General features: G+C 38.6%; 1 protein-coding gene across 10 annotated transcripts in view; it reads right to left on the reverse strand.

Moving 5' to 3' along the window:
- Positions 1-24,538, reverse strand: part of LOC124802474 (ral GTPase-activating protein subunit beta) — a 398,111-nt gene that overhangs the window by 89,347 nt on the left and 284,226 nt on the right. For all 10 annotated transcript variants that reach the window (XM_047263273.1, XM_047263271.1, XM_047263272.1 and 7 more), the window contains one exon: positions 24,146-24,341. In XM_047263273.1, coding sequence (XP_047119229.1) covers positions 24,146-24,341 — 196 coding nt within the window. The remainder of the gene's footprint in view (positions 1-24,145; positions 24,342-24,538) is intronic.

Below are 24,538 nucleotides of genomic sequence, written 5' to 3' on the forward strand. Positions count from 1 at the left end.
TACAATGCTTCACATGTGGCTTGAGAGGTCATACTGCAAGCAAATGTAGAATGAACAAGCCAGAGGGTAGAGTACGGGCAATGACCAGTAAAGAATTCACTAACTTTTGTTACGGATGTGCCAAGCCCGGTCACACCAATGCAGAATGTCAGGTAAGACTACAGAAAGTTCATCCTATAGATGTCCTGGAATTTAAAGGAAATCATACAGAAACCAATGGAGGTTTATGGGAATGGAGATGTTCACAATGAAACCTACTGGGTAATTGTGGCGTCCTGTGTATGAGAGTGAAAGATGTAACCTATTTCAAGTTTAAAGGGGCGGGGCTATTATGCTAAAGATTGTCAGGAAGGGCCCTAGCAAGCCTGGAGAAAAGGCAAGGTGCTGCCAGTATAGAGTAAAACAGGCAAAGTGGTAAAGGGAAACTAAAGCATGGCAAGGCCGCACGGTTGGGCATTGTCACAGTAGGTAAGCCCACAGTTAGGATAATCGACTGTGCAACAGAGAATGATGTTTTAGTGTTATATTGTATAAAATTAAAAATGGTATTGAAAGTTATTAATAGACACAGGAGCACAGTTGTGCTTACTCAAGGGAACAAGTATTCCAGTGTAGAGTGAAATTTGAATACATGAAGCAGAAAGGTTATGGTTAAAAGGCTTTACGAGCCAAGCTATGAGTACAATAAATATGGTACAAATACACTTAAGTGTGGAAAGTGCAGGAAAAGTTGGACAGAAATTTGACGTGTATGGGAGAGGTCTAGACATTGCCTACAAAGGATTAATAGAGCATAAGGTCAAGTTAGACTATGTGAGGAAGGTTGTAAGAATACAGGGGCGGGACATACTCTTAATAGTAGAGGACGAACCGAGAGGTTATGAGTTTGATCCGCATCAAGAATCCAACGGGAAAAAAAGTAATGTCATTGACAGTGGAAGGCAAGATGTCAGGACAGAGTGAAAGGGAAATGGTTATCCCAAGACGAGAAATTGCACAAGGAGTGCATGTACCAGAATCACTACTGACAGTTAAAAAGGGTACATGCATGGTGAGCACATTGAATATGTCAGAAAACGGAGTTCAGCTGCAGAATGTCAGATTACTGACAGAGGAACTGGAACCATTAGTAAACGTACACAAGGTAAAAAGCAACAAGGAAATCACGAGCAAAACTGAAAGTTGTGCGAAGACCTTAACGAAACAGCTGAGATTAGAGCATTTAAATGTTGAGGAAAGAAGTGCATTAGTGGAAGCGTCCACTGAGTATGGAGACATGTCCCATCTATCAGGGGACAAACTGTCTGACCCCGGTAGCTGAGTAGTAAGCACAACAGAATGTCAATCCTAAGGGTCCGGGTTTGATTCCCGGCTGAGACAGAGATTTTCTCCGCTCAGAGACTGGGTGTTGTGTTGTCCTAATCATCATTTCATCCCCATCAACGCACAAGTCACTGAAGTGGCATCAAATCGAAAGACTTGCACCTGGCAAATCGTCCACCCGATGGGAGGTCCTAGTCACACGACATTTAGGGAACAAATTGTCGTATGCAACTGCAGTGCAGCACAAAATTTCAATAGTGCCAGAACACTCAGGAAAAATAGTGAATGCGAGGCAATATCAAATCCCTGAAGCTCAAAAAGAAGATTTATAGGAGCAAATTGATCAAATGCTGAAGGATGACATAATTGTCGAGAGTAAGAGTGCATGGAATGCACCACTTCTTTTAATTAAAAAAAAAAAAAAAAAGATAGTCGCCAGCGGGAAGGAAAAGTGGAGAATCGTAGTGGACTACAGACATTTGAATGATATTATTGTCGGAGATACAATCCCACTACCGAATATCTCTGACATTCTGGACCAATTTGGGCAAGCAAAGTACTTCTCAATGCTTGATCTTGCACGTGGATACCATCAAAATTGACGGATGAGAAGGACAGAGAAAAAACAGTGTTCAGCTCAAATTATCAGTATTACAAATACAAGATAATGCTGATGGGACTGAAAGTAGCCCCAGGATGTTTCCAGCAACTGATGAATACAGTGTTGGCAGGTTTGCACAGTGTAAAATGTTTTGTCTACCTAGAGGACATAGTGTGCTATGGAAGAAACCTGGAGGAGCACAATGAGAAGCTGCGTGAAATTTTTGACAGGGTGCTAGGGCACGATTTGAAACTGCAACTGAATAAATCTGAGTTTCTGGGGAAGAAACTGTGGAACTCTGAGTTAGTAGTGTGGGTCACTTCAAAGAGTAGACAGAATGGCAGTTGTCTTACACCGTCTCTGTATCAGCCTTGGCCACTCATTGGAAACATCTCAGCCAGAGCAGTTCGGAATTCATTCTGTATCTTTTGAATAAACTTCAGTTAGAAAACATATCTGGAGAGTACTTCAATTATCTGCCGGCTTTTTCTACCTTCACACCAGACACCATAACTTGTCAGCTAGGATAACAAGCTAAACTGTGGTTATGGACCATGTCACTCAGCCTCAAGTAAATTCACACTTGGGATGCGACAAGAGGTACTGATGCAGCCATCTTTGAGGTGGAGATCACCTTCTAGGAAGGTGGCTTGTTGGATTGAGTAGGTCCAGGTGAAGCAAACGGGAAAGAAGCTGTTGAGGTTCTGGAGGAATGTGGATAGGCAGTTCCCACCCTAAATCCAGATTTCAAAGATGCCATCATTGAATATGAATCAGTTGAGGGGTTTAGGATTCTGAGTGTTTAGGAAGGACTCCTCTAGATGTCCCATGAATAGGTTGGCATAGGATGGTGCCATGCAGGTGCACATAGCTGTATCCCAGATTGGTTTGTAGGAAATGCCTTCAAACGAGAAGTAATTGTGGGTGAGGATATAGTTGGTCATGGCGACTCGGAAGGAGATTATCGATTTGGAATCCGTCTGGTGTTGGGAAAGGCAGTGTTCAATAGCGGTAAGGCCATGGGCATTAGGGATCTTAGTGTAAAGAGAGGTGGCAACAATAGTGAAGGGGCAGGGTGCCATGCGGTAAAGGGACAGGAACTGTGGAGTCGGTGGAGGAAATCAGTGGCTTTTTGTAGGAGGGTAGGTCCCAGGTAATAGCTTGAATGTGTTGGTCTGCGAGAGCAGAGATTCTCTCAGTGGGGGCACAGTAACTGCCCACAATGGGGCCTCCTGGGTGGTTGGGTTTATGGACTTTAAGAACCATGTAGAAGGTAGGAGTGCTGGGAGTGGTAGGGGTGAGCAGCGGGATGGATTCCAGGGACAGGTTCTGGGATGGGCCTAAGGATTTGAGGAGTGACTAGAGGTCTTGCTGGATTTCTGAAATGGGGTCATTGTGGCAAGGTTTGTTGGTGGATGGATCTGACATCTGGCAGAGTTCTTCTGCCATGTAATCCTTGCAGTTAAAAACAATATTGGTGGAGCCTTTGTCCACAGGTAGGATTATAAGGACAGGGTTAGTTTTTAGATGGTGGACTACAATTCTTTCTGCAGATGTAATGTTAGTTTGCATGTTGAGGGATTTGGTGAATGATGGTGAGGAAAGGTTTGAGGTTAAGAAATTCTGGAAAGTTAACAAGTGGTGATTTGGGGGCAGTGGGGGTGGATCACAGTTGGATGGAGGAGTGAACTGAGTTAGGCAGGGCTCAATATTGGTCTTTGTTTGAGTCTGATTGGTAAGATTGGTGACAAAAAAGTGTTTTCCCTGCAGGAATTGGGAGAAAGAGAGATCTTTAACAAGTGCTGCATGATTGAATTTGAGAGTGGGGCAAAAGGTAACGTCTTTGTAAAGGACTGATACTTCAGTGGGGCTAAGGGTTCTGGAGGAAAGGTTCATGACTGTTTAGGTTCTGGATTCTGTGTGGTGTTGGGCTTGAATTTTGGAGCTGGGGTAAATGTAGTAGGTTTGCGAGACAGGGTTTGTCAGCTATGGGAGGATCTGGGGGAGACTTGGAGGTTGTTATAGAGGTGGTGGACAGGGGTACTCCAAGGGGGGAGCAGGGTGGAGAGTTTTTTGAGATGGCGTTGTTCATGGTGCTCTAGTTCCTGGAGGGCAAGAGTTTCAATGTGCGATATTGATTCCAGGAGTTTGGGATTGCACCAAAAGAGAATTTTGTGGATGGAGAGAAGATACTGCAAGGAGATTTGAGCTTGGTTGATATATGTTTGCACGACTATGTTGGTGAGGGCTAAGAATTTATGAAATCTGAACAGATGGAGTTAATTGTGGAAAGAGATGTGGCAGCTGGAGATGATAATTTGATGGTAACGCCATTGTGGGGGGGGGGGGGGATTCCATGAGCTAAGCAACAACACAAGAACAGTATGTGGAACTGGGTTCTGAGTAGGGATAAGGAAACTTTTTTTAATTGATGCAGATGGCAGGGGCAAGGAACCATGGTGGTGGAAAAAATGCAAAAAATTATGTAAATAACATAAAACTACATCTGGAAAATTTTGCTAAATACACCCAAATATATGGGAAAAACAAGAGAAGCATGAAATGGATGGAAAAGGGTGAAAGAAGATGAAATCTGAGGAGGCCAATGATAGTGAGGGGTGAAACCTCACTATAATTGGTGTGAAGTAACAATGAGATCTGTGGGGAGCACGTCTGAGAGTGGGTAAGCATGAAGAAGGGGGGGGGGGGGGGCGGCAGCTGTGCAGGATGAGGCAGAATTAGTGGGTGCAAACTGGGATAGAACTAAGAAAGAGGGGGGGGGGGGTTTGTAGGATGAGATATGAGATACAACATAAAGGTGCAGGAAATAACATGAGAAAATATGGGAAAGTGATGCAGGGACAGTGATCAATTTGAAGGTATCGGATTAATGATATCGGCGAGAGTAATGTGGGACATAAAATACTGCACCAACAATCAGCGTGGTCTTGTGGCCATCGTTGTGCACGGCCGAAGCAGTTGGTACAGTGTGAGTTGTAAGTAGAGCATGGAGTGCGGTTTCTAAGGCAGCAAGAGAAACACAGGAATGAAGAGAAAGAAGGACAGACTGACCATAGTAATGCATTAGAACATACAAACAAGGAAAACAGTACTCGGTTAAGATCAAAGAAAAGCCGTCAGGCAAAATTCAAGCAATGGTTAATCCAGGATGGAATGTAACAATATTGTGAAAAGGGAAAGTTGCTACTAGCCATGTAGGGGAGATGCTGAGTCATAGATTGGTCCAGCAAAAAGACTGGTTCAAATAAGCTTTCGGCCAGTAAGACCTTCATCAAACACACACACACACACACACACACACACACACACACACACACACACACACACATGCGCGGGCACACGCGCGCCGTGCGCGCTAGCACGCAACACAACTCACACACTCATGACTGCAGTCTCTGGCAACTGAAAGCCCTCTGCGAGCAGCAGCACCAATTCATGCATTATGGGACTGGTGACTGGGTGGGGTTATGGAGGAGGCTGGGGCAGGGAAGTGGAGGGATAGTAGGGTTGGGATGGGGGACTGAAGTGCTGCTGGGGAGCATGCAGGAATGAGGTGATGAGAGGGTAGAGTAGCTATGTGCAGTTGGGAGTTTAAGTGGTGGGCAGCTACAACTACTGTGCTGCATTCTTTATGGACATATCAACCAACAAACTGCCAGACTGCATGAATGGCCACCAACAAATGGTGGCCAAGAAACAAGTGGACTACCTTGTTGTTTAGCACGCTGTCCAACACAACATCCCTCTCTTCAATGACTGCTTCACAGCCTGTGCCAGCTTTCCTGAGTTATATAGGTGGGAGCTTTCCCTGCAATATCTCCTACGTTCCTGTAACCCCCCTGGTGCAAAGTTTGTTAGTCATTGTCCTCATCCATTCAGCTCCTTCTCTATTTGATTTTAGCCTGATGGTTTCTCTTCAGTCCAAACCCAGGGCTGTTTTCCTTTGTTAATATTTTCTAATGCATCACTATACTCAATGTCCATCATTCTCTCTCTTCATTCCTGTGTTTCTCTTGCTGCCTTAGAAACCACACTGCATGCTCTACATACGAGCCACATTGTACCAACCATCTCTGCCGAGCACAACAGACGGCCACAAGACCACGCTGATTGTTGGTGCAGCATTGTGTGTCCCACATTACTCTCGCCGATATCATTAATCCTATACCTTCAAATTGATCACTGTCCCTGCATCACTTTCCCATATTTTCTCATGTTATTTCTTGCACCTTTATGTTGTATCTCATATTTCATCCTACAAACCCCCCACCCCCCCCCCCCCCCCCCCTCTTTCTTACTTCTATCACAGTTTGCACCCACTAATTCTGCCTCATCCTGCACAGATGCCGCCCCCCCCCTTCTTCATGCTTACCCACTCTCAGACGTGCTCCCCACAGATCTCATTGTTACTTCACACCAATTATAGTGAGGTTTCACCCCTCACTATCATTGGCCTCCTCAGATTTCATCTTCTTTCACCCTTTTCCATCCATTTCATGCTTCTCTTGTTTTTCCCATATATTTGGGTGTATTTAGCAAAATTTTCCAGATGTAGTTTTATGTTATTTACATAATTTTTTGCATTTTTTTCCACCACCATGGTTCCTTGCCCCTGCCATCTGCATCAATTAAAAAAAAGTTTCCTTATCCCTACTCAGAACCCAGTTCCACATACTGTTCTTGTGTTGTTGCTTAGCTCATGGAATCCCCCCCCCCCCCCCACAATGGCGTTACCATCAAATTATCATCTCCAGCTGCCACATCTCTTTCCACAATTAACTCCATCTGTTCAGATTTCATAAATTCTTAGCCCTCACCAACATAGTCGTGCAAACATATATCAACCAAGCTCAAATCTCCTTGCAGTATCTTCTCTCCATCCACAAAATTCTCTTTTGGTGCAATCCCAAACTCCTGGAATCAATATCGCACATTGAAACTCTTGCCCTCCAGGAACTAGAGCACCATGAACAACGCCATCTCAAAAAACTCTCCACCCTGCTCCCCCCTTGGAGTACCCCTGTCCACCACCTCTATAACAACCTCCAAGTCTCCCCCAGATCCTCCCATAGCTGACAAACCCTGTCTCGCAAACCTACTACATTTACCCCAGCTCCAAAATTCAAGCCCAACACCACACAGAATCCAGAACCTAAACAGTCATGAACCTTTCCTCCAGAACCCTTAGCCCCACTGAAGTATCAGTCCTTTACAAAGACGTTACCTTTTGCCCCACTCTCAAATTCAATCATGCAGCACTTGTTAAAGATCTCTCTTTCTCCCAATTCCTGCAGGGAAAACACTTTTTTGTCACCAATCTTACCAATCAGACTCAAACAAAGACCAATATTGAGCCCTGCCTAACTCAGTTCACTCCTCCATCCAACTGTGATCCACCCCCACTGCCCCCAAATCACCACTTGTTAACTTTCCAGAATTTCTTAACCTCAAACCTTTCCTCACCATCATTCACCAAATCCCTCAACATGCAAACTAACATTACATCTGCAGAAAGAATTGTAGTCCACCATCTAAAAACTAACCCTGTCCTTATAATCCTACCTGTGGACAAAGGCTCCACCAATATTGTTTTTAACTGCAAGGATTACATGGCAGAAGAACTCTGCCAGATGTCAGATCCATCCACCAACAAACCTTGCCACAATGACCCCATTTCAGAAATCCAGCAAGACCTCTAGTCACTCCTCAAATCCTTAGGCCCATCCCAGAACCTGTCCCTGGAATCCATCCCGCTGCTCACCCCTACCACTCCCAGCACTCCTACCTTCTACATGGTTCTTAAAGTCCATAAACCCAACCACCCAGGAGGCCCCATTGTGGGCAGTTTACTGTGCCCCCACTGAGAGAATCTCTGCTCTCGCAGACCAACACATTCAAGCTATTACCTGGGACCTACCCTCCTACAAAAAGCCACTGATTTCCTCCACCGACTCCACAGTTCCTGTCCCTTTACCGCATGGCACCCTGCCCCTTCACTATTGTTGCCACCTCTCTTTACACTAAGATCCCTAATGCCCATGGCCTTACCGCTATTGAACACTGCCTTTCCCAACACCAGACGGATTCCAAATCGATAATCTCCTTCCGAGTCGCCATGACCAACTATATCCTCACCCACAATTACTTCTCGTTTGAAGGCATTTCCTACAAACCAATCTGGGATACAGCTATGTGCACCTGCATGGCACCATCCTATGCCAACCTATTCATGGGACATCTAGAGGAGTCCTTCCTAAACACTCAGAATCCTAAACCCCTCAACTGATTCATATTCAATGATGGCATCTTTGAAATCTGGATTTAGGGTGGGAACTGCCTATCCACATTCCTCCAGAACCTCAACAGCTTCTTTCCCGTTTGCTTCACCTGGACCTACTCAATCCAACAAGCCACCTTCCTAGATGCTGACCTCCACCTCAAAGATGGCTGCATCAGTACCTCTGTCCATATTAAACCTACTAACCATCAGCAATACCTCCAACTTGAATGCTGCTACCCATTGCATACCAAGAAGTTCCTTCCATACAGTCTAGCCACTCATGGTTGTCACATCTGTAGTGACAAGTGGTCCTTCTTGAAATATACCGGGGATCTAACAGAAGCCTTCACAGACTGTAATTATCCTCCCAAACTTGGTATAAAAACAAATTTCCTGTGCCTAATCTTTCCAGTCTCCCACCACCTCACGAAGTGTCACCTTTCAGCCACAGAAGAGCATTCCCCTCATAACTCAGTACCACCCAGGACTGGAGCAACTGAATTACATTCTGTGACAGGGTTTTGATTATCTTTCATCATGTCCTGAAATGAGAAATGTCCTGCCCACTACCCTTCCCACACCTCCCACAGTATTATTCAACCATCCAATGAACCTACAAAACATGCTCGTACATCCCTGCACAGTCCCTGCTCCCACGCCCCATACCTCATGGCTCATATCCCTGTAATACACCTAGATGCAAGACCTGTCCTATACATCCTCCCACCACCACCACCAACTCCAGTCTAGTCACAAACATCACCTGTCCCATCAAAGGCAGGTTTACCTGTGAAACCAGTCATGTGATCTACAAGCTAAGCTGCAACCATTGTGCTGCATTCTATGTGGGCATGACAACTAACAAGCTGTCTGTCCGCATGAATGGCCACCGACCAACTGTGGCCAAGAAACAAGAGGACCACGCTGCTGCTGCTGAGCACGCTGCCTAACACGATATCCTTCATTTCAATTACTGCTTCACAGCATGTACCATATGGATCCTTCCCACCAATACCAGCTTTTCTGAATTGTGCAGGTGGGAACTTTCCCTGCCATATACCCTGCATACACGTAACCCTCCTGGGCCTCAACCTTCGTTAGTCATTGTCCTCACCCATCCACCCCTTTCCTTGTTCCCATTCCAGCTCTACACAGCCCTCATTCCACCACTGCACTTCACTCCTTTTCCACTACCCCCTCCACACCTCCCCCCCCCTCCCTCCCTGTCCCCTGCCTTCCATCTAACCTCCCAACTGCACATAGCCACCCTACCCTCACTCCACCTCGTCCCTGCGTGCTCCCCAGCTGCACTTCACTGTCCACCATCCCTGCCCTACTAGCCCCCCCCCTTCCGATCCAGTTTCCTCCTTACCCCCCACCCAGTCACCACTTCCATCATGCAGTGGTGCTGCTGCTTGCAGTGTGGCTTCAGTTGCCAGAGCCTGTAGTCATGTGTGTGTTTCCAAATACAACAACAACAGACCAACCAATATAGCTATAATGTACCCAGTTGGTTGGCATTATCCATGACCACATGTCCGCACCTTATTACCAGAGCAAGTTTCAAAACTACAGCTATAAAAATGAAAATTATGCTATGTTTTTGTTATGCTTAATGTTAAGAGATAATCTCATAAGGGTATCAATCTTTTACTGCACACACTGTTTAAGAAGTGATTTTTTCGAAATTCCACCCCTAATGATGTGAAATAAGGGATGAACAGTGTTCTTGAAGATATGCCACTATTAATGAAATTTTGGTGCTAGAGTTATGACATCTGGTATTTTACTACTCAGATAGAAATTTAAAAAAAAAAAAAAATTATCATGTTTCAGTGTTTTTCGAAATTCAACCCCTAAAGGGGTACAATAGGGAATGAAAGTTTTATGGAAATGCTTCATTATGAAAGCATTTTCAAAACTAAATCCATCAAAATTTTTACTTGGCTTCTTGGTTAGAAATAAAATATAACGTGTTTCAGTCTTTTTGAAAATTCAAACCCTAAAGGGGTGAAATAGGGCTTGACTGATTCCCTGGCTTATCACTGCCCAGCCCAAGCCATTAAGGATAGAAACTTTGAAATTTGGAGAGCGTGATGATCTTATACTGTAGGCATCATTTAGTAACAGATTGTTCAAAATTCCACCCCTCTGAAGGTGAAGGAAGAACTATAAAAATTTGTATTTGAATCCTTTGATAGTAATTAAAGTACGTTCTTCAGTATTTTTCAAAATTCACCCACTAAGGACAATAATAGTGGGTGACATCTTTTTTGTAAAATAAATCATTACTGAAACAGCCAATAAAACATTTTTACAGCTACATCTACGAAAGTTGATATTTGATTTCTCGGCCAGAAATTAAAAAATAAGTGTTTCAGTGTTTTTGAAAATTCAACCCCAAAGGAGGTGAAATATGGGATGAATACTTTTATGAAAATATTCTGTTATATTATGTATTATATTATATTATTTATTTATATTTTATATTTTAATCCTAAATCTATGAAAATTTGTATTTGACTTCTAAATAAATATATGTTAGGGCATCAAAGTTTCTATAGAAATATCACCACAAGAACTTAAAAGGCAGGATTAACACAGATCTCCAACTCTAGCTGTCAGAATTAGGTAAATTCAGAAAAGATCACATTCTATGACCCCAATTATCATGCAAAGTTTCGCAGATGTTGCATTTTGTGGGCAACATAAAAATTCAATTAAAGGAAAACAAAAAATCTGTGCAGACCATATAGTCAACATGAGTGAAGCAATGGGTGCATAGCTAGTAACAAATAGCTGATCATCAACATCAAGAAAAGTATCACAGTAGCACATGAAAGACCATGTACATTTCATAACAGCAGAAGTGCTAAGTCATCAACATGCACACATAAAAGAGAAAGAAAAAGAAATGTTGTTAGCATCTGGAATAAATTCTTTGTAGAGCTAGAGTACAAAAACACACAGACAAACACATTGTCCAAATGGTACAAATTGTGTGTGCCTGTGTATGACTCAATGCTTCTGCTGTTTGGTGGGTGGCCTCTATACTTCCAAATTATTTACATTCTGGGTCAATCCATACCAAGTGGTCCAGCACTGGCTGCTTGATCATCTCAAAAAAAATTTGCCGAGTGAATTCCCTCATGTTCGATTGACTCAAAAATAGTTAAAATTTTTTTGTTGTTGCTTATCATTTACAAATAGTGGCCATTTTTGTTTCAGGTCGCAAGCATTCTTACACATTTACAAGCTTCTGCAGGTTTTTAAATTATTCAGTAATGAGTTGCCCCAGACCTTTCTAATAAGAATAATTTAGTTCAGCACACAATAGACATAAACTGAAATCATGAGCACACAGCTGAATGTATTCCTTAATATACTTTTAATGGCTCAAAGTTATTGGTCACAAATTTAAAAAAAAAAATCAATTTTTGAACAGTATTTTGCCAAAGAAGGAGTAATTTCTCAGCCTTAATATTTTTTGCTGCTACACTAGACAATACAGTTACTTTTAATAGAGTATCAGTGGTAAGAAGCTTACACTTACAGAAAACAAATACTCTACTAAAAAAAAAAAATATCTGCAATATTTTATCAGGGGACCAGATAAAAATCTGAAAATTACACACTTAAAGACCTTTACGATACCAAACTTCAGTATAAATTTCAACTTTGAGATTCAGTGGGAAGTTATGTAAAAATTGCTAATATGAGTCAAAAATACATTTCTTAAAATCTGTAATATCTGGACTGATGGATGAAGTGTATGAGTTACGTAATTTAAACATATATGATCATTTTTTTAAAATAAGCCAACTAATTACATTATCTTGTTCTCATCTCATTTGTTTTAACTACGTTGTTCACTGAACAACAGGAAAGTTTCTTTACTCTGTTTGGGCATTAGCTTAAAAGTTTGCCCAGCCGCAGTTGTAAATTCCAGGGGAGACAGCTTCTTCAGTACATTTTTAACAAGCATGCAGACTTGATCCTTTTCAACTTTTTTAAATGAGGTCCTTGGTCCAGGTGGATGGTAAAATGTAATATACACAGCTTGATTTTGACTATCAATATTTTCAACTTCGACAATCCATCATTGTTTACCATAAACACAAGCTACTATGTCCTTATTTTGAAATGCCAGTGGGAAAAATTTTCCATACTGATTAACGTTCACTATCAGGAAATGGTGATGTGAACTTACACATGAACAAGTTGTGTGACTGAAGCATAAAACAATGAAAAGAGCAGGTGCTTTGAATCTTCTGACAACTTTAAATTTTGGTGATATAAATGAACGCAAACATTATAGGTGCCCTGCAACAATACACCAGTTTGATCTCAACTCACAAAATTTCGACCTTCCAATTTTAATGTCAGGACTTTCTTTTTTGAATTCAGTGAATGTTAGAACCAATTTCTATCACAGAAACACAATCTTTTTTGCCAGGCATCAAATGGCTGTTATTGTCATCCCTGTAAAACCTAATAATCTTTTCAATCATGTTTACATCTATGAAATTAGATGCAGTTTTCTTTTGTAACGCAGGAAAATTCCCTGCTCTTTTACTAACATCCTTGTTAATTTAATCAATGTTCTGATACATTAAATTAGTCACAAACTTTTGCTTGACTCCAAGAATTTGGTAATAAACCGATAATCTTAACTTTAGCCTCTTTGTTTGAAACGTGACATATTTTTTTAGCTTTTCTATCAATCATCATTTTCAGTCAGATAATTTTTATTACTTTCATCTGTTTAGTGTAACTTTTCTTTTGAGATGAAACTTCCAAATTCTTTTTGACAGTAGTTGTCACTTTCTCAATTATTGCATTCAATGCAAATGGTCTTTTTCCTTCAGTTAATTTTCTAATTTTACTAACAGGGGATACACCAATGATTTCAACGCTAAATCTACTTTTTTTAATAGGTTCTGATGAGCCACATAATTCTTTATCTGAACTATCACTATCCCTTTCTTTGTTGATAACAAATGTCTTAGATAACACATTGGACACAATGGCTTTCCTGGCATTATACTGATAAAAGCGCTTTTATTTTTAGAATAATGACTAAACATTATTTCCCTCAGACCTTTTGTTATAGGCTTCTTATGTTTCTTACGAGGGTCCAAGCAAGACTGGCCAAAAACACGATAAAATTTCTTTGAGTATTTATTTAATTTCGTAGCACTGCAAGACTCCATTGTTAAACTGCACACTCCAAGAGTTCATTCTTTACTGAATGTGAATGAACATGTTGGTAGAAGGTGGAGGACAACATGCAGACTTGTACAGGCTCACCTGTGAACCTGTAGAAACTTGCAGATGCTATCTGCTAGCTTGCTGAAACTCTCTGCAGAGAATCGTTTCAACAAATAACCATTCATTATGTTAATTTTATGTGTTTTTTGGGTGTTTAAATTATATAACTGATTACTTTATTCCATTAGTCAAAATATTGTAGATATTAAGAAACTGATTTCTGACTCATATTTGTAATTTTTTTTTAACTTCTCACAGAATCTCAAAGTTGAAATTTATACTTAGGTTTAATATCATAAAGATCTATTACGTGTGTAATTTTCAGATTTTTATCTGGTCCTCTAGCAAAGATATTGTATGCCAAAGAATAAAAAACTTCAAAAATCCATTTTTAAAATAGTGTATTTGTTTTAACTGTACACTTCTTATCATTGATACTCTATTCAAAGTAACTATACTTTGTAGTGTAGCAGTATAAAAAATACTATGGGTGAGAAACTACTACTCCTTTGGAAAAATACTGTTCAAATACTGAGGGCTTTTTTTTTTTTTTTTTTTTTTAATTTGGGTCCAATAACTTTGAGCCATTAAAAGTATATTAAGGAATACATGCAGCTAAGTGTTCATGGTTTTAGTTTATAGTCGAGTGTGTGATGAACTAAATTATTCTTATATGAAAGGTCTGGGGCAACTCATTACTGAATAATTTAAAAAACCGCAGATGCTTGTGAATGCCAAAAACCCCTTGCAGCATGAAACAAAAATGGCCGCTGTTTCTAAACGATAAACAATAAAAAAAAATTTTAAAATGTTTTGAGGTCCCCAAACATTAGGGAATTAACTCAAAAAACATCAAATTTTTCTAGGATTGTTGAGCAACCAACTATTTTTTTCATGGACCACTTTGTATGGAATGATTCTTCTACAAGAACTTTCCTACTACACATACATTTCATGGAAGAGAATGATGAAGCTGGCATGCATTATAATTATTTGTTGAATTAGCGTGCTCAACAGTCTGATTAACAGCATACTTGCACAAGAGAATAAAATGTTTAAAACTTAAAAAATGCATAAGATACAAGCTCAGTCAGAATCTTATCCAGACGCTCCTGTTTTTCCACAAAGTCTCTCAAAGATGCAAACTTGGTATTTGTCCAACATTTAAAGTAAACAGATTAACAGCAAAAGCAATACAAGATATGTGTCTTCAGCAAATTGAATTTCAAGTATGTTGTTGTTTTGGTCTTCAGTCCAGAAACTTGTTTGATGCAGCTTATACCGATACAGCCTACACCAAAATTCATATGAAATGTCTGATACCACCTTTTTTATATGCATCCAGATAGTTATCGGACAATTCAGTGCTTCCTAAGGCCTTGTATGCGTGTCTTTATTTATATCATCCTGTCCTATTTGATAAAAAAATTGATATTCATTGCGAAGGTGTGTGGAATGTTCTGGAAGGACGTGCATTCTCGTAATTATTGGTGGATTGTTGTCATTGATAAATTATGTACATATACTAAATTAAGTAACTAATCAAGAAAGTGAAGTAATAAGTCCTTAGCAATAAATAACTAGAGACTGTAGAGATGTTAGCACGAAAAATCAATGGTTCTAATTAACAAAATGGTAATCTATAAATCCAGTAACAGAAGGTCTCACTATCTTGAGAAATAGCTTAAAAGTTATTACCAAGTGATGTATTTTCATTTGTTATTTATTTTTATGTCTTCCTCTGTAATTAATATTCTCTGTAATTACATTTCTAATTAACTCTCCAATTGTTTACGTCTCACAGTTTTCCTATTTCCAGAATTTGAGGCCTTATTTGTGCATTTTATGTATGTAATCGGATAAAGCATGAGCTCTATACTACCACTGAATATTAGTAACCAAATCCAAACTGTAATTAATTACATAACTAAAATAATCTGAGAGACATTATTGTAATTAAAGTTCGGAATGATTTTCTTATGGAAAATTAAAGATATTACTATAAAAGATTGCCACTGAATATCGTATTTTATACCTTATTCAGCTGTAATATCAGTTTCTTTATGTTTTGTAAATTTTAATTGTAACATCAAAATTGTCCAAATTAATAATGCTTTATTTTGGAAGTTATTGTTAAATTCTATATAAAGTAATGCTGTGAGCAAGTCAGTTTTGAAGTTACGTTTGGAAGTCAAAGAGATCAGTGAAGTCTGTGCGTGTTTTGTTTACATGACGAATGTGCAGTTCGGATGTCAATTAATGTGAATAAATTTTGTGAAGCATGAAAATTTCGCATTCATTCATCAATGGACCAGGCAGAAGATACTTAAGTAACATTCAACATGAATCGTTACAATGGTGGAGTTGAGCTGCGATCAATGTTCGATAATGCGGAAATATGTTTAACAAGTGACTGTTTCAGGTGAACGTAAGATGAATGCCAAACATAAATTGTCTAGAAAAATTTTGTGCTATGGACGCACAGCATGAATGGATGTTGCCACAAGGAAAGAGTTGGTGTGGATAGAAAGGACCAAATTCTCGCACAACACCGTCAACCACCTGATGAGTAACACTTTATCTTTTTATTTAAATGGTTTTATGACAGTGACAAAAATTTGTGTGGGAAGTTTTTATATTTTGTGATTTACCATGGCTGATAACGACAAGGTAAAAATGAGTGAGAAAAAACTCATGAGCAGTGAACCTATGGAAAACGCTTCGAAGCTAGTGGCAAGTATCAGTGAACTATCGCCCAGTAGAAATCAAAGTGTAGAGCGAACTTTTGTTGGAGAGGGTTCCAGTGAAAATATTGCCAAGAGTACTCCAACTGCTCAGGGAAGAGTAGGCGGAGATGACTTGTCAATATTATTAATGCAGAGTATGAAAGAAGCTAAGTAACAGATAGGACAGATGAGGCAAGAAGCGAAGCAAGAGATGGGACAGATTACGCAAGAAGCGAAGGAACAGATGGGACAGATTAAGGATATTGGTCAACAGGGTCTACAGTTAAGTAGCAATTCAGTGAACAAATGGCAGAATTAAATAATACTGTTACTGAAAATACTAATCAGATTAGTGAAATCCAGGAGGGTTTGGCAGTACTAAGAATTACTGTTGAGACAGGACAGGGTGAACTCAATACTCGTGTAGGAGCAGTAGAAGGAAGGATAGAGATATTAGAAGCTAATTTCACACAAGAGTTGTCCAAAAACAAGGAGAAATAGAAAATTCTAAACTTAAAGTAGAGGTTGTTCAGACTAGAAGACTGTTACAAGAGAAAGTAGAAGCTTACAAAAGGAACTCTGGGCTAAAGCTTACAGACATTTCCAATCAAAGAAGTAATGTAAAACTAAAGTATGATGAAAAAGTAGATTTGTGTAAAAGTAAAGTAATAGATTTAAGTAAGAATGTTGTAGAACTACAAGAGGGTGTAGCTCAAAGAAATTTTGTTAGCAATATTAATTGTGTATGGGGTGGAATACCTTTAATATGCTTTCCAGGAGATGGTAAGTTGCATCTTGTTGATTTTTTACAGCACTGTCAAGATAATTTTAGTAATGGCATGACAGACAATGTTAAAATTAAATTTGTCAAGAGATTTTTGGATGGAGAAGCAGTCTCATGGGCCAATCAGAATGTTAATTGAACCATGTAATATGATGAATTTGAAAGAAAGTTCTTAAATAAGCTTTGGTCAGAATCTAAGCAAGCTAGTATTAAGAGCGAGTTTTTGAATGGTCGAATGTACAGGGAAGGTGATGGTAGCTTGAAGTGTTTTTGTGAAAACCAATTGAGGAAATTAGTACACTTAGACAAACCTTTTGACGAACTAATACAAATAGATGCCTTAAAAAAGGAGATTACTGAAAAGAGTACAGTGGGAGTTGGTTTATGAACCAGACGACTCTGTAGATCAGTTCTTGAGAGATGTAGATAAGTTGGATAGAGCCTCTGAGAGAAATGAGAGGTTAAGTAATGGCAGATTTGGCAATCAACCATTGGGGAGGGGGGGATCAGAACAGGAGTGACAATGAAAATCAGAATAATAATAATAATAATAATAATAATAATAATAATAATAATAATAATAATAATAATAATAATAATAATAATAATAGTGGTTACAGCAGAAGTGATAATAGATGCATCAACCATAGAAATGGCAATGGAAACAGAGAATATGACAACAAGGAGAGACTTTGGGAGAATAATAACAGACAATTGGATAACCCTCAATCAAGACAAGGCAATTTAAACTGATGGACACCTCATTGGAAGCCTGTCAGTTTGGGGCGAGAAATAAGTACTGAAATCAGGCTAAACATCACCGGCCTAGAGACATCGAAAATAATTACAGACACAATAATCGAAGATATTGGAGTGGAAATGACAGAACTAATGTAAGAAGAGCACATCAGTTTATCAAATTACAGTTTGACAGTAAATTCTGGAAAAGTATGAATGAAAATTGAAGATGGAAGTAATAGCATCTGTAAGAATGTTGAAGAGGTTCCGTTGGAGGAGGAAACTATCTCAAGTCTATATAATCAGTGTGGCAAAGAAGTTTGCGAAGAAAATGTTGGTTCTGATAATAATCCTGATGAGTCTGGATTAGGCAAATTAACGGAGGAAGAATCTATCACTGTTAAGCACTTAAGTGATGATACTTGTATTGGTGTACTTGTCAATAATTCTGATGATCATTGTAAAGATGTTGTAGAAGTGCCTAGTATTGGAGATGACAGCATGTGTGACGATGCCGATAGTGAAAGTGACAGTAGTAATGATGAATGGGAGGAAGAATTAGACAGCATGGTGTATATGGAAGCTAAAGAAGATTTAATTAATGGTGAAGAAGATGATGTCAGTAGTATTTGTGAAGAATATGAGAACCAGATTGTACCAATGGAAACTGGGAAGGTATCATCAGATAAGGAACATGTGGACAGACATTATGATTTAGATGTGATTTACAGTGACAGCAAGGGTCATCAAGATTATTTGTGAAGATCTGCATTCCAACTGGAATAGTAGAACCAATCATCAGGCTTACAGTGAGATCAGTTCCGGGAAAAGTAGACAGTGTGTGACATCCAGCAGTCATCTGATGTAGCTCTAAGCAAAATTCAGACAAGTAAGAGACATTGTGCAGAAAAAAATGGTATAAATGACTTGGACTTTAGAGAGATTGAGGATGATTTGTTGCATAAAGATGAGGAAAGCAGGAAGGAAAAAGTTTTGGGTAGCCCATATATATATGTATAAAAGTTGCAAATTATGAAGGAGTCTGTGCCACTTCTGAAAAATTTAGAGACCAGATAAGACATAGTGCTGACTTTGAAGAATATCCTGTTATTTGAATCAAAATTAAAGGAGAAACTGGTAGGCACAGCAAAGTTGAAAACAGGCAAGCCTTAATATCTTTCACCATTAATGATGTACAGTATAACCAAGGATGTTTCGTAGTACCTGACCTCAATGAAAATATTTTGTTTGGAATGAATTGGATACAAGGAGTAAATGCAGATTTTGATTCAAAATGGTTCAAATGGCTCTGAGCACTATGGGACTCAACTGCTGAGGTCATTAGTCCCCTAGAACTTAGAACTAGTTAAACCTAACTAACCTAAGGACATCACAAACATCCATGCCCGAGGCAGGATTCGAACCTGCGACCGTAGCGGTCTCGCGGTTCCAGACTGCAGCGCCTTTAACCGCACGGCCACTTCGGCCAGCGCAGATTTTGACTGGAATAACAAAAGGTTAAGGCTTACCAACCAAAAGACAGATGTAACGCATGTGACTGAACTAATCATCCAAATTTGCCTGAGAACAATTTTCAAATTAGAAGACTGATTTGTGCAAATGAAAAGATTGATGTTAAGGAGGAAGACAAAGAAGAAGAATGCAATGAAGACAAGTATGGTGAATTAGTGGCCACCAAACTAAAAGAAGCTGGAAATCTAGATGAAGAACAGACAGATCAACTAGGTAGTTTGTTGTGGGAATACAAAGCTGTGTTTAGTGAGAAACCTGAAAAAGTGCATGTAGACTTAATGTAAAACCTCACAAACCATTTTTTATCAAACCATATGGAGTAAGTGTCAAACACCATGAAAAATTAAGATGATGTTAAAGCCCTCAGGAGGACACATCATTGTGTCAAGTGCGCCGAGAGCACTAGGTCTCCGAGCTATGTAATACTCTGTAGCATTCTATGTATGTAGCATTCTATTTTTCTTCTTTTTATTTTCGGATGCTACATCTTTTCCTCATCTATAATCCTGCAATGAAGTTATCTCTTACTGAAAATACTATCCATTCTCTGTAGTATAAGTGTTCTGTATGTAATATGACTATTGAGGGACATTATTTGAGGAATAATTTGAAAATGTAAACTGTGTACTAAATTTGACTTTCCTACAATAGTGATTGACAATTACTGCAGTTACGCTCTGCAGAGCATATATTTGATTTGTGGGTGCTTCTTTGAGAATTACAGGCATGGTCATAATTTTATGAATTTGCTAGTGAGATGAACAAATGGACAATGGTAAAGATTTACTAAATGGACAAGTTGCACTGTGACAAAATACATTTGGTGAAAAGTTTGTTATTACAAGATGGTGTGATGGTGAGCAGTCTGTGAGTTTTTTTGATATGATAAAGAGTTAAATGAGATCTGGAAGGTCAAATACACTGTATAGTGGAATATACTGAAATATTAATCAAAAAGAAAGGATACATATCAAATTCATTTTTGGTTCATTGACTTTAATCTGTATATAGATAAATCTTAACAGTTTAGAGATGCTTAATTTTGTGTGATTTTGTTTGTAAATATGCTGATAATATAGGGTAGTATGTGAATGCTTTTGAAATATTCATACCTAATGTGACCTTAATTGTAACCTACATGAGTACCTCGAGTAATGGGTTCATCCCTGTTCCTACGTAAAGAACTGTATCCTAGATCCTTACCTGACCTGGAAGTGTAATTAAAAAACTGTGAAACTAATGGTGGACTGTGCTATTGCAGCATAGAGACTGCCAGAAAAAGAGAGGTTGCAGACACAAGATGGACTGCGCAAAAGGGCTGATGACTGTGGGCTGCCATTTCCTTAAGGTGTGCAACGTGAACCAGTGACTGGAGTGACAGCTAAGAAAAAAAAGCTTTTTTGGTTTTTTTGATTGGGCGTATGCATTTAGCAGACATTTATACAAGTAATACTTGTAAGAGTGGCTTGGGGCGGGGAGTCTAATGATACAGACTTCCCCAAAATTCATATGAAATGTCTGATACCACCTTATTTATATGCATCCGGATAGTTATCGGACAATTCAGTTCTTCCTAAGGCCTTGTATGTGTGTCTTTATTTATATCATTCTGTCCTATTTGATAAAAAAAATTATATTCATTGCGAAGGTGTGTGGAATGTTCTGGAAAAAGGTGCGTTGTAATTATCGGTGGATTGTTGTCATTGATAAATTATGTACATATACTAAATTAAGTAACTAATCAAGAAAGTGAAGTAATAAGTCCTTAGCAATTGATAACATGAGACTGTAGAGATATTAGCATGAAAAATCAATGGTTCTAATTAACAAAATGGTAATCTATAAATCCAGTAACAGAAGGTCTCACTATCTTGAGAAACAGCTTAAAAGTTATTACCATGTGATCTATTTTCATTTGTTATTAATTTTTATGTCTTCCTCTGTAATTAATATTCTTTGTAATTACATTTCTAATTAACTCTCCAATTGTTTACTTCTCACAGTTTTCCTATTTCCGAAATTTGAGGCCTTATTTGTGCATTTTATGTACGTAATCGGATAAATCATGAGCTCCATACTACCACTGAATATTAGTAACCAAATCCAAACTGTAATTAATTACATAACTAAAATAATCTGAGAGACATTATTGTCATTAATGTTCAGAATGATTTTCTTATGGAAAATTAAAGATATTACTATAAATGATTGTCACTGAATATCATATTTTATTTCTTATTCGGCTGTAACATCGGTTTCTTTATGTTTTGTAAATTTTAATTGTAACATCAAAATTGCACAAAATTAATAATGCTTTATTTTGGAAGTTACTGTTAAAATTATATATAAAGCGATGTTGTGAGCAAGTCAGTTTTGAAGTTACGTTTGGAAGTCAAAGAGATCAGTGTAGTCTGTCCATGTTTTTTTTACATGACGAGTGTGCAGTTCGGATGCTAATTAATGTGAGTAAATTTTGTGAAGCATGAAAATTTCGCATTCGTTCATCAATGGACCAGGCAGGAGAAACTTAAGTTAAGTAACATTCAACATGAATCATTACAAGCTCTCCATGCTACTCTATCCTGTGCAAGCTCCTTCATCTCCCAGTACCTACTGAAAACTACGTCCTTCTGAATCTGCTAAGTGTATTCATCTCTTGGTCTCCCTCTAAGGTTTTTACGCTGCACGCTGCCTTCCAATACTAAAGTGGGGATCCCCTGATGCCTCAGAACATGTCCTACCAACCGATCCCTTATTCTAGTCATGTTGTGCCACAAATTTCTCTTCTCCCTAATTCTATCATTAACTCCTTATTAGGTATGTGATCTACCCATCTAATCTTCAGTATTCTTCTGTAGCACCACATTTTGAAAGCTTCTATTATCTTCTTGTCTAAACTTTCTATCGTCCATGTTTCACTTCCATACATGGCTACACTCCATACAAATACTTTCAGAAACGATTTCCTGATGCTTAAATCTGTACTCGATGTTAACAAATTTCTTTTCTTCAGAAACGCTTCCCTTGCCATTGCCAGTCTACATTTTATATCTTCTCTACTTTGACCATCATCAGTTATTTTGCTCCCCAAATAGCAAAACTCATCTATTACTTTAAGTGTCTGATTTCCTAATCTAATTCCCTCAGCGTCACCGGATTTAATTAGACTACATTCCATTATCCTTGTTTTGCTTTTGTTGAAGTTCATCTTACATCCTCCTTTCAAGACACTGTCCATTCCATTCAACTGCTCTTCCAGGTCCTTTGTTGTCTCTGACAGAATTAAAATGTCATAGGCAAACATCAAAGTTTTTATTTCTTCTCCATTGATTTTAATTCCTACTCTGAATTTTTCTTTTATTTCCTTTACTGCTTGCTCAATATACAGATTGAATAACATCGGGGATAGGCTACAACCCTGTCTCACTCCCTTCCCAACCACTGCTGTCCTTTCATGCCCCTTGACTCTTATAACTGCCATCTGGTTTCTATACAAATTGTAGATAGCCTTTTGCTCCCTGTATTTTACCCCTGCCACCTTCAGAATTTGAGAGTATTCCAGTCAACATTGTCAAAAGCTTTCTGTAAGTCTACAAATGCTAAAAGCGTAGGTTTGCCTTTCCTTAATCTACCCTCTAAGATAAGTCGTGAAGTTGGTATTGCCTCACATGTTCCAACATTTCTACAGAATCCATACTGATCTTCGCCAAGGTCAGCTTCTACCAGTTTTTCCATTCGCCTGTAAAGAATTCCTGTTAGTATTTTGCAGCCGTGACTTCTTAAACTGATGGTTCGGTAATTTTCACATGTCAACACCTGCTTTCTTTGGGATTGAAATTATTATATTCTTCTTGGAGTTTGAGGGTATTTCACCTGCCTCATACATCATTTCAATCATATGCACAAAAGGAAAAACTAACATCAATTGCATTTGGCTGTCTTTAGCTGCTTCCTCATATTAGTCTAATGAGGTTCCTTTCCTCAATGTATTACTGGATAACACATATTTAAATTTTATTCTGCAGAAACACTTTTTATTCAGTTGTATTTTTTTTTCCTATTACATTATTTTAACTTTTTCATTGATTTCAATTCGACAGAGTCTCAGGTCATGGTAAGAGTCACAACAAAATTCGCAAAAAACTGATAAGAAAATCTGAAAACCTAAAAGAAAGTCTTTAAGAATTAAAAAAAGAAACATAAAATATAATGCTTAAATAAGTGTTATCAAAGTTCATTTTCTTATCCTAGTGTTCACTAAGTGTGGCAGTTTCTTTTGAATGAGCCTGCATTATTAATGACAAACCCCATGAGGTGTTCTAAACTATCGAGTAGTTAAAAGATGCCTAATTTAGAGCATTTATCAGTAAGGTAAAAGCTTAGCGACATGTCTTATTAAAACATAATAAAGTTAATTTTAAATCTGGATACTCTTTTACAATTGTCTAGATACAAATATTCTGGTCTGAGCTGCTGGAGCCGACTACCATGTGTGCAAGAGTTGTGTTTGCTTGTGTGAATGAATGGTGTATGTGTCTCTGTCTTTTTCTGACAAAGGCTGTGGCTGAAAGCTTATGTATAAGTGTCTCTTAATTGTGTATGTCTGCAATTTAACATGTCATCTTTATGGTATGTGGCAATATATCCATTCCTACATTGTTGATACTCTAACGTGGAGTTTCCACTGTTTGCTTTAAGCTTAAACCTATACTACTTATGACAAGACTGTAACATACATCTTTTTAAATGTCTAATGTCTAGGATAAGTCAATTTGTATTAATGCTTGCAAGAGGGAAGCATACTTGAGCTTAATACCTTATGCTTAATAATCATGACTGATTTCTGTGAGCTATTTATTGTAACTTACCTTGATCATTTCCAAGTGGTTCCTCTAAAAGTGCCAGCACAGTTGAGTTTTCAATAACAAAATAACGGAAATGCTCAATAGCAGCCTCCTGTGACAGCTCTCCACCTGGCCATGAGTTACAATGTTTCACAAGTGAAACCTCATCCAAAAGAGAAGAGAGAGATTCAGGTCCGCATGGCGATGGGAAGTACCCCACCTGAAACATCCCATTAGACCTAGTTTCAATATTTATTTGCATATTTGTATATTTTTTCAGTAATAACAGAACTAATAATGTAAGCAAATAAATAAAAATGTGAAAGGATAATCATTGTAGTAAACTTGAGAAACACAGTATAATCTGATAACTGACGTGCTTAAATTTCTGTCATGGGGATGCATGACTAATTAATA

The sequence above is a fragment of the Schistocerca piceifrons genome, chromosome 6 (assembly GCF_021461385.2).
Source record: "Schistocerca piceifrons isolate TAMUIC-IGC-003096 chromosome 6, iqSchPice1.1, whole genome shotgun sequence".
NCBI lineage: Eukaryota > Metazoa > Arthropoda > Insecta > Orthoptera > Acrididae > Schistocerca > Schistocerca piceifrons.